The sequence below is a fragment of the Dasypus novemcinctus genome, chromosome 9, assembly GCF_030445035.2.
Source record: "Dasypus novemcinctus isolate mDasNov1 chromosome 9, mDasNov1.1.hap2, whole genome shotgun sequence".
NCBI classification, from domain to species: Eukaryota; Metazoa; Chordata; class Mammalia; order Cingulata; family Dasypodidae; genus Dasypus; species Dasypus novemcinctus.
This window is the reverse complement of record NC_080681.1, coordinates 25,198,530-25,210,664: the sequence shown is the minus strand read 5'-3', so window position 1 is coordinate 25,210,664 and position 12,135 is coordinate 25,198,530. Positions and strand designations below refer to the sequence as shown.

Genomic DNA, 12,135 nt, shown 5'->3' with positions numbered 1-12,135 from the left:
TTTAGGAAAGCGGATTTGGCCCAGTGGTTAGGGCATCTGTCTACCACATGGGAGATCCGTGGTTCAAACCCAGGGCCTCCTTGACCTGTGTGGAGCTGGCCCATGCACAGTGCTCATGTGCGCAAGGAGTGCTGTGCCACACAGGGGTGTCCCCTGCTTAGGGGAGCCCCACGCGCAAGGAATGCGCGCCCCGTAAGGAGGGCTGCCCAGCGCGAAAGAAAGTTTAGCCTGCCCAGGAATGGCGCCACACACATGGAGAGCTGACACAACAAGATGACACAACAAAAAGAAACACAGATTCCCTTGCCACTGACAACAACAGAAACAGACAGAGAACATGCAGCAAATAGAGAACAGACAACTGGGGCAGGGGGGAGGGGAGAGAAATAAATAAATAAATAAATCTTTAAAAAATAAATAAAGTTAGCTTTAGGTCATTGTGCATTTTCTTTCATTTAATGATTAAAATTAATGCAGATTCTTAGTCACCAGCACTTTCTCTCCTTCTCCATATCACAAGTAAATTTACTCATGCTATTGGAGTGTGAGTTCTTTATTTTATTATGACCCCCAAAGCAAAGAATGGGTATCAGGTTTACTTAATGGAAGATATTCTAGATCTTCTGAAGAATGAATTAGATGACTGTAAGCATGTTCTGCCTTCATGGTAGCCATGGCAGCTTCCTTTGGGAGCGGGTTCACTTTCTTGAGGTGAACAAGGAAATTATCAGCTCTGACAGCTTTCTTAATTTCTCAGGCCAAGGACAGTGCTCCTTGGGTCCTCATAGGATCAGATCTCGTCATGCATTTATACTCAAATTCTGACCCATACTATATTTTTAGGTAGTTTGCACTCTTTTTCAAGTTTATGAATAGTTTAAAGACTTTAATGTTCCACTGTAGGGTGGAAACTAATTCTCCTGTGATCTTGAGTATTTGTTTTCATCATTCATTAGGCCCCTGAACTCTTTACTGCAGAAAAGGCATGGAAAGCTTTGCAGATTGCAGAAAAAAAATTGCTTGGTCCCCTTGGCATGAAAACTTTGGATCCAGAGTAAGTGGAGTATAAGTATTGAGAATGTTGTTTGTATTATATTTAATTGAAATACATTGGTATCAACCATAAATTTTTTTCTGCTTGTCAATAAAATCTTCTAAAATCGCATTCAAATTAATTTTTAAAACTACTTTTTGTATCTTCATTTAGCATCAATTTTCAAAAGGCCTTCAGCTTATCCTGTATTCAATAATCAATTAAAGAATTTTAAGTTTATAAAACTAATAAGTCAGTATTTTATAATGTTTATATGTGACTATAAAGTTAGTACATGATTATTATGGACATTGGAAAGTACAGAAGTATACAAGAAAATATATAAATTTTATAAAAATCCCTTTATCCAGACATGAGTAAGCATCACTACCATCTGGCACATTTCCCCACTTTTTTTTCTGTACATTTTTTGTACAAGTTTGGATTGCACTATATATAGAACTATTTACTCTCATATTTTAATTTAATGCTTTATCACTTAAATTTTCCTATGTGATTAAAAATTACTTGAAAACTTTTTCTTCTGCATGTTTTTCATGCCAAATATTCTATTTTAGATGTTTAAATTGTTTCTATATTATTGCTAAAAATTATCATAAATAAGGCTATAATAAACATCTTGAGACAGAAAGGCTTGTATTTATTTTGGATTAATTTTTCAGAATAAATTCATAGAAGAATTACCAGGTCAAAGAGAATGAATATTTTCTTTTCCTCAAAGTAAACATGTAGATACCAAGAGAAACTTAAAAAAAGTATCAGTCCATTAGTGCATCTCCCCACCCCTAATTCTACTCTTCATGGGCAATCATTATTTTTCATTGTATTTCCTTCCAATTTTCTAAATAATATGCATATCCAGATGTTTTGTGATTTTTTAATATTAGGTATTATTTGTTGACTTCTCATGAGGATAGATGGGGATTTAACTCTATTATTGCCCACCCCCAACACTCTCCATCATTTCTCTATACTACCATTTTTATTTAAATCAATGTATGCTTTGTTTTTATTTTATGATTATGTGATATGTATACCATATTTAGTTCTTTTCTTCTCTAACTTCTTTTTTTTCTTGTTTCTATTGACCTTTCTGTTTTCCTTTAAAGTTTGCTACCCATCATTAACTTAGTTTCTATATCAATAAATGACAATGCTTCATCTTTACAGGACTCTCACCTTTCTAGACTTTTTATACTTTACTGTATATTCAATTGAGTCTTCAGAGGTAAAATTTTGTATGTTTTGTTTGTGAGCATTCCGGGGTGCTGTCTACATTTTCAAAGGCTTTAAGAACCACTTGTCAAAACTAAAGCCACAGTTAAAACTCACTTATGGCAAGCTGTATGCTACTTTCTAAAAAAAAAAATTTAATTCAAAAATAGATCACTGTCTTATATTATGTATTGTTGTAAGTTTGTAAATTTTTTTAGTTTATAAGTGTATTATAAATTCAATGTGTAATAGCAATATGTGCATTCAGTTGTTATTTGTAATCTGATCGTTTGCCAATTTTAATTTTCAAATACCTTCACAGAGAAGTTTTAAAAAGCAAGCCTTCCAATATTAAATAATTAATAAAACCTTATCTTGAATGTTTTGTTCAAATTATGTATATATTTTAAGTATAATAAATTTATTAGATGCCTAGTAAAATAGTTGACTTTAAACCAACTAATATTTAGTGCAAGGTTAACTACTTGAAGACAGGATCCCTGAATATTTTATATGTTTTTATATTAGCCAGTATTTGTTATTTATTCCCTAACACATTATTAAAGTCCTTTGAACACATTATATACTAATTTAAGGTTAAATGGATGCTGCACTAAATGCTGAACTTGTTCTATAAATTGGACAGCAAAATAATTTAATGATTTCTTTTATCTTTGCTATTGACAAATACTTATAATACTTCCTGTATGTATGATCTTCTTCTATTTAACTTAATTTTCAATCATTTTTCAGTGATATGGTTTACTGTGGAATTTATGACAATGCCTTAGACAATGACAACTACAATCTTGCTAAAGGGTTCAACTATCACCAAGGACCTGTAAGAATTTCATTTCTCTTTGTTGGGTTTTCAGTTAAAATTATTTTTCAAGTAACTTTAGGTATCTATAGCTCTTTTATTTCTTTACTTTTACATCCTTTTTAGGAGTGGCTTTGGCCTATTGGGTATTTTCTTCGTGCAAAATTGTATTTTTCCAAAATGATGGGTCCAGAAGCTATTGCTGAGACTAAGTTTTTAGTTAAAAACATTCTTTCCCGGCATTATGTTCATCTTGAGAGGTAAGTTTTCAGAGGCATGTAGTTTCCATAACTAGTATTTGTTCAATTCATTAGTTACATGGATTTCAAAGGAATTCAAATTTCCTTTGAATTCATTTCTAAATACTCTAGGTATCCCAATGAAATGTGAAAGCATTACTCTTTACAATTTATGTGGTGTAGTTTTCACCCTTCTTTAATAACTTCAGGTTATTTATTTTTAATAAAGAACTTGATATTGTATAATCTATATGTATGAAACAGTCTTTGATTTTAAAATTTAGCTGATTTTTTGGATTAGCACAGAACAAATACAAAAGGACACTTTCTGGGCCTTTTGAGTTAACTGACTTAAAGATACATCAAGAAATAATTTTCAGAAATGCTACCATTATAGCTAAAATATCAGAGATAGCCTTTTGACTCTTGTTTCCAATAACCATTTCTCATATTCTTTGTCCTAATTATTAGCAAATTAGTAATGTCAGAATTATATATTTGTCTTATAAAATGGTATAAATTCAGTCAAAAGCTAGCTTAATTTCCCAAAATTGAGCTTATACTTAAACACATCTGCATCTTATTACTCAGGATAATTATCCAGAAACAGCATAAGTAATTTTATCTACTTTCTTATGAGAAACATGAAAGACTTACATCCACCATAATGAATGTTGTGTCAAAGTTTGTCTTCATTAGCCTGGATATAGTCACAGAAAACCCCAACATTGCCATCCTTCATCTACCTCATTTAGAGATTGAGGCTTGGTCTATATGATTCCATTCTTAATAGCCCCTTAGTATTTCTCATTATTTACACTTATTTTTCACTTTCTTCCCTTTTGTCATAGAGAAGTAAGAATATCTTCACTACAGGGGTCATTCTTCTGCTTTTACCTATGATCCCATCCCTTCCCACGTGTTCTATAACCTTGCTCTATAATTACCTCTGTTGGTATTCCAGTGGCTCTTCCTTCTTAAGCTACAAGGATACTCAAATCTGTACATCCTAAAATAAAGTTCCTTCATAAGTTTACCATCTCAAGCCTTGTCCTTTCATTCTCTTTTTGTTTCAGCATACTTCCCATGGGAATAACCTCTTCATTCTTTTTGCTTCCTGACTATCCAGTTAGTCATTACCACCTGCAGTCTAACTTTTGCCCTCACCACTCTGGTAAAGCTCCTCTCCAAGATCCCTTTTGATTCCCAGTCATTCCCATGATGACTTTTCAGGTCTTGCCTCTGACCTTATTATAGCATTTGACATCATTGCTTACCTCTTTTCATGAAAAACTTTTTATACTATCCAAAGCATTAGGTTTCCCTTGTTCACTTAGTAATAACTTTAACAATAACAAATAACATTTCTTGAGCATCTGTTCTGTTCCAGCATTATTCTAAATACATTTATATAAAATTACTTATTTAATCCAAACAGCTCTATAAAATAGCTACTATTATTAGTATTTTCCTATTACTGTTCTTATTCACAGCTTCTCTTACTAACTGTGTGACCATGGGCAAATTACTTACCAACACAGGTGTGAGCTATTATTAAACTCCATTTTATAAATGAAGCTAAGAAGGTTAAGTGACTTGTATAAAGACAAACAGCAAGTAATTTGGTAAAGCTCTTACTAAAATTTGGGCAGTCTGGCTCCTCAGGCTTTGTTCTTAACCACTGTACTGTATTGTATTTTCACTGTTTTTCTGGGATTTTTTCCTTGTACCTAAATAGGTTCATTCTGTAAGATCTATCCTTAATCTTCCTTTCTTTTCTAACCACATGTATGTTTGTGTATTTCATCCAATCTGATGTCTTCACTTATTCTGATAATTTTAAACTCCTTCATAAGCTTCAGTTCTATTTTTCAACTATCTGATAAACTTCTTTCTTGCGATGTACTTCTGTAGCACTCATCTTCTCTGAAAGTGAGTTTTTCCTTCATAAAATTCCCATTTGTGTTATATTGTATCAGCATAATTCATGCTTCCTAAACTCAGACCTCCCAAGTAATCATCAATTTTCCTCCTTACTTCTTCAGAACATCCAGAGAGTTGCCAAAGCTTTTTTATTCTATCTCTATACTGCCTTCTTTTTAAAAAAAAAAAATACTTTTTTATTTTTTTATTTTCTAAAGATACTTAGATTACATAAGTGTTACATAAAAACTGTAGGGGATTCCCATATGCATCTCTCCCTACCCCTCCCACACTTTCCCACATTAACATCCTTCATTAGTGTGGTACATTTGTTAGAATTGATAAACACATATTGGAGCATTGCCACTAATTGGAGATTATATTTTACATTATAGTTTACACTCTGTCCTGCACAATTTTGTAAGTTATGACAAAATATATGACCTTTATCTGTCACTGCAATATCAAGCAGGATAACTCCAATGTCCTAAAAATGCCCCTGTATTACACCTATTTTTCCCTCCCATCCCTCTGAACCTCTGGTGTCCACTGCCTTTTCATCAGTGATAAGAGTTCTTCCATTGCTAGAATAACAGTAAATTTATAGTAGCATAATAGTAAGTCTACTCTAGTCCATCATTCATTCCCTAATCCTGAGGATTCTGGAATGGTGATGTCCACCCCACCTCTGAAAGGAAGCTTAGGTCCCGTAGGGCAGATGGATGAGACTATCTTGCTTGCTTTTGTAGACTCTTTCTGTTCCTTGGGATGGTCATTGTCCATCAACAGACTGGAGAAAAGGTGTTGCAACTCTGTTGAGATTCAGGTCCTGACTGGCACATGGAAAGCCCAAAGATTTAAGTCTCTTGGACATACATCTATCAACTCTAGACTAACTGTAGGTTCAAATAGAAGGGACAGAAGAGCCATGTGTAGGGAAACCACAAATGAGTCCAACTGTGTCACACTGGGGAGCAAAAATTCCAAAGTAGGGTGCACTGGCAGGGCACCAAACTCTCGAGCTGTCTTCTCTGCCTATTGTGTCTGGATGTTTCCAGAGCCCTAAGGAGCCCCGCTATTTGAGGAAATATTTACTGTGGTATATACTGCTTTCTAATAGATGATCTCCTTTGTCTTGTCACTTCCTAATGTGTAACTTATAACCTTTTCACTGGAATAGGCAATAGTCTCCACATATCCAGTCTCTATCCATATTCTCATACTACCTCAAACCAGATTTAATTACATTGAAATATAACTCTCACAGTTTTAACACTATGTTTACAGTATTTCAGTAATTTCCCATTGCTTAAGGAATAATTTCCAAATTCCTTAAAGTCTCCGTTTTTATTTCTTGCTGTTTACTGTAGCTGCCTTGATAGAATAGTACCTTTGAGTGTATACTTCGGATTCAGATTAGATTTCAAATTCTGTCCCTGGTACTTATTTTATGTATGACCTTGAGCAAGTTTCTGAACTTCTCTGAAAATCAATTTCTTCATCTGCAAAATGGGAATATTGATAATTTCTCGTTAGTTCCTATCAAGGTTTATGAGAAGGTAGATCAGATATGCTTGTCACAATTCAAGAAATGATTTCATCTAAAGTGAATTACTCTTTTAATTATCTGTAGAATCTGTAGTGATGTCAACACTCTCATTCTTTTGTGTTTCTCTTTTTCTCCCTATCAGTCTTCTCAAAGAATTGGCTTTTGGTTTCATTAATATTCTCTATGGTTTTTCTCTTTTCTATTTCATTGATTTCTGCTCTGCTCCTTATTATTCTCTTTCCTCTACTTAGTCTGGGCATAATTTATTATTATTTTTCCAGTTTCTTAAGGTAGATGTTGAGGTCTTTGGTTTAAGACCTTTCTTCTTTTCTAAGGTGGTAGGCATTTAGTGGTAAATATTTCTGCTAAGTACTACTTTAACAGCACCCCCACAAATTCTGGTATGTTTTATTTCAGTTTCATTCAAATCAAAACATTTTCTGATTTCCCTTTTGATTTCTTCTTTGACCCATGGATTATATAGAAGCATGTTATTTAGTTTTAAAATATTTTGGGATTTTCCAGAAATGCATCTGTTACTGATTCCAAAAATTAATTCTGTTGGCATCAGGGAATATACTTTGTATAGCTTTAATCCTTTTAAACTTATTGAGACTTGTTTTATAGGTCAGAATGTGTTCTGTCTAAGGAGCTAATCTCTTTGCACTTGAAAAGAATGTGTTTTCTACTATTGTTAAATGGAGTTGCAGTTAACCCACGTTGGTTGATGATGTTCAGATTCCCTACAGATTTTCGATGTATTTCTTGAATGAATTACTGAAAGAGGTTGCTTCTTGCTTTCAGGAAGTTGTTACTCTGCTTCTCCAATAGACAGAGCTAGAGAATATATATACAGATATAAAATAAACATACATATACATATATATATCCACACACATTTATGTCTCAGTGTATCTCTTTCTACCTCAATATATTGAAAACCCGAGTCCACACCAGATCTCCAATTCCAATCCATTATTCAGTGTTTATTCTATTTTCCTCCCTTTCCGTGTTTGTAATTCTCTTCTCCAACAATGAGTAAACTTCTCCCCATACCCATCTATCACCACCATGTGAAATCTGCTTACTCTGCTTTGATTCTGACACCCCATGCTAGGCTGCCCCTATACATGGGCATTTTCCTTGTACCTCTAGGACTCTGAATACCCACAACTGGCCACCCTTCCCCCTGTGAACTTCCTATTCATACCCCTGGGCTCTGACATTCCATTCTGTATTACTCCTGCCACCGTTTCCTCCCAGATTGAGGTCCCACCAAATGACTTTTGGGATGAATTTTTTAGGAAGGAGATTTCCTTATACCATTATGGGTATTGCTCCATGTTATAGTATCCAAATCTAATTATGAATAGCATATTATTGGTTCTGTACCATTGTTTTTTCCTTAATTTGGGTACCCAAGTACTCAACTTCAGTGATTTGGCATTTTACTCTGAAATAGCTTGAACCCTTGGAAACAAACAAGTGTTCTCTATTTTCCATTTCTCTAACAGTTTTTTTAAAGATGTGGTAACTAGCTGATATTATTACTTATTATCCAACGTATCATCAGATTTACCTGATAGTTATTTTTTCCATTTATTATGAAATAATCAATGCCTACAGAAGGGCACATGTAACAAAGCCACGGGTTGCAATGCTTAATAATGAAACAAATGTACCCACAACCCAATTTAAAACTGGAACATCATGTAGGATTTGGTATTTTTATTTTTAAAATATGTTTATGTTTTATATTTAAGGGATTACATCGAAATTAAGAATAAATTCTGTATTCTGACAGTAAGACTCAGAACAAGTGATTTAACTTCACTAAATTTCTCTTACCCACTCTAAATAGGAATAATTATGGTACCCACTTTTCAGAGTTGCTGTGAGCATTAAATGAGTTAATTTGTATAATGTAGTGGTTGGAACATAATAGAACCATAATCAATACTAAGTTCTTTATTATTAAGTAGATTGAGAAATTTGTATAGAAATCGAGGTTGTTTTTAATTAGCATTTTATTCCTAGTCATAGTTTCAATGTTTCGTTATTTCTTAGCAGTTTCACAATTTTATCAAAAACAATATCAAACATAATACAACTACATATGTATAATTTCAGTCTCTTACAAACTTTATATACTTATTTTGAAAGTAGTAAAATTAGTCTGAAAAAATATTTGTCTCTCTATATATTGCCTGGAATGGGGGTTTCTTCTGTGTTTTTAATAGATTAAGGGATTTCTTTGTATGGGAAAGTCCTAAATCCCAAAGGAAGATTGAATATCAAAATCTATGTTCTTTATATGTCCCACATGTAATTTTTGGATATTTTGTTTTATTTTGTAGCAAATGACTTATATGATTATTTTCTATATTAGAAGTTAAAAATCACTAGTGTCTTTCCTAAATTGTTAAACAAGCTATGTGTTAGATTATATCTCATTAAATGTCTTTTCTTTCTCTAAGATCCCTTTGGAAAGGGCTTCCAGAACTGACCAATGATAATGGCCAATACTGTCCTTTCAGTTGTGAAACACAAGCCTGGTCAATTGCTACAATTCTTGAGACACTTTTTGATTTGTAGCTGACTCCTGAATATTTATTAAGTATGCAGTCACATGTGTGATGGAATGCAAGTTCATAATATAATGTAAATGCCTTGTATGTGCCAGTTCAAGTCATTTTAAAAATCTCATTCATAATGATGCCCAATTAGGTAAGATTGTCAAAGAATTGCTTTTTCTTTTTCCTTTTTAAATGTACAGAGATAGCTGTTGATTTGAATCAGAAAGAAAAATTATCATTACCAATAGAATGTTTTTATTTTAAATTCAGGAAGTGTTATTTAAATGTCGAGAAATTCAGAGTTTGAAAAAGAAAACTCATGTAATCTTTTATTTGTACATAGTGAAAATGAAATATGATAACCTAATTATGAAAGAAATGGGAAAGATATCTTCAAATTGTGGCATATATTTTCTTCAGTAACAATGCATACTGAATAGCCTGTGACTTATCACTGTTCTCACCTGTTTACTGTCCTATTCCCTTGTAACTATATACAATGAGTAGTAAATGAATGTTGAAAGATAAAATTATTCACCTACACTATTTGTTCATAAATGGATAGATATCAATAATGTGCTTTTAATTTTCACTGTTTTTAATATAATGAATGCCAACTGTAGATTTAACATAATTTACTTATGCTGACAATATATAGGATATATGAAAAAAGTCACAAAGCATTGAGAAATTTATTTCCTTAAAACAGTCTTGTAAAATAAGTCTTGAGTTCTAGTTTCCCATTATGAGATTGTCTACATTTTCAAAACTTAAATTGTTGGGCATATTTATGAGATCTTTAAAGAAAAGGAAATGCTATATTAATTTTCTCAAACTTAACTGTAGATTGTGTGCAAATGTCTACTAGTGGATCTTAGTAGATACTTGTTTCCTATTAACCAGGTTTAGCACTGAGAACAATTTTAATATGAAAATGTAGATATGAATTCAGTAATTATCTTGAATTCAATAAAATTATTACAAAAGTTTACATATTAAGTTATTTTGAGATATCTTAAATCTGAAAAGTCAGAAAAGGAAAAATTTTTAACATTTATATGAGTTGACATTTTTGAATAATACTAATTTTCCAGGTGGACTAATTTTATTTTGTACTTCAACAGAAAAACCTGTTCTTGAAGAAAAAAATAAATAAATTTACTCTGTCGTTATAATTTACTGTTGTTGTCTCAAGAAAACAGTGATGTTACTTCATTATACTTTCAATTGGAAGTAGATAGTTGCACAGTTCATTACTATTTAATATTCAGTCGTATATTTATAGTTAATAAAATAATGGCACTGTAATACTTTCCTCAGAGGTCACATAACCAAAAACCTTATCTTTGACCATGAAATAAAAATAAAGAAGAAAAGCAAGCAAATGAAAGCTCCTGGACATCAGAAGATATAAATGCCTCAGATCTCACATATTGATCCCAAGCAATTTATTGTAATATTACCCACAGACCCTTATTCAAAGCTGACCCAACTTTAGAAATAGTTTTAACTAGCTTAGTTTTCTGAATTCCCAACAAAGCTGATTGCATTCTACAAAACTGAGGACAGTTGTGATATGGTAATCTGACTTCCAAATTTCCCTTCCTTCTTATTGTGAAATGTAAAATTTTCTCTAAACTGTGCATTTAAAAGTAATGGCCTTCCTTGAGAGAGAAGAACCATTGGTTCATCAAAAGTTTATGTAGTCACATTGCTCTACTCTAAATTCTATATTAAAAAATGGTAAGAAAGGTAGGAGAAGACAGGTGTATTTAACCAAAGCAAGAAGTAGTAGCTGACAGTTAAATGAGACAAAATAAATAACAAGCTGACAGTCTTAGAAACATAATGATACTGGATTATCCATGAGTATATTGGGTTACAGTAGAAATTTAAGTACTTCATATTCTTAGGAATATTAATGAAAAAAGAATGTTATATTCTGCATGGTCTATTTTAAAGTTTAAGAAAGCATGTTACTCATTCTATCACAGGTTGTTAGTGTAACAGTTTTAGAATTGAAAGGGATAAATATTACTTGATTTAAAACATTTAGCTAGAATGCTTTATTCATGAGTGATGCTGGATAAGTTGCTATTATATTACATTTCAACAATTAAATGGTCTGTGCCTTGGATCTTCACTAATTCAAATCAATCTTATTATTTAACCTGAGAAGTAAATATGCCAGCTTAGCCTGTATGCTGTGATATTTAATAAGTTTTCAGAGATAACTGAGGAAACACAAGACCTGTCATCATATCCATCATATCCGTATCATCATATATACTGTAACATAAATGAATTGTAATCCATTTGTGATATGTCTTCAGTTGCTCTAATGGGCAAATGTAATTTTTATGTCTGTGTGCCAAGAAAATAAAAATATTTTCTAAAGGAATATGTTTGCTTTCATTCCATTATTTACCAGTTAACTAATTTGTTTATGCTGATCACTGCCCTTTATTCAGTGCTTGCTTATTTTGGATTCTTGCCTTTCAATTTTGTCAATATTTGTAAGCAAGATATATGGAGGCAGATAGAGGAGGAAGGATTTTAGGCTCTTTTGTAATTGTCCAATGTCAAAATTAGGAACAAAATAAACTTTAGATGAATAAACAGATCTGTTAACACCTCTGGTCTCTCCTGAAATTCCTTAAAACTTTTTACACTACAGTGATTTTTTTTTTTTTAAGATTTATTTTATTTCTCTCCCCTTCCCCCATTGTCTGCTCTCTCTGTCCATTCACTGTGTGTTC

The 12,135-nt window shown here is 32.4% G+C and overlaps 1 protein-coding gene across 4 annotated transcripts in view; it reads left to right on the top strand.

The window, feature by feature from the left end:
• Positions 1-11,777, top strand: part of AGL (amylo-alpha-1,6-glucosidase and 4-alpha-glucanotransferase) — a 94,410-nt gene extending 82,633 nt beyond the window's left edge. For all 4 annotated transcript variants that reach the window (XM_058303131.2, XM_058303133.1, XM_058303132.1 and 1 more), the window contains exons 31-34: positions 957-1,054; positions 3,023-3,110; positions 3,216-3,349; positions 9,278-11,777. In XM_058303131.2, coding sequence (XP_058159114.1) covers positions 957-1,054; positions 3,023-3,110; positions 3,216-3,349; positions 9,278-9,395 — 438 coding nt within the window. In that variant the 3' untranslated portion in view covers positions 9,396-11,777. The remainder of the gene's footprint in view (positions 1-956; positions 1,055-3,022; positions 3,111-3,215; positions 3,350-9,277) is intronic.
• Positions 11,778-12,135: the final 358 nt, after the last annotated feature.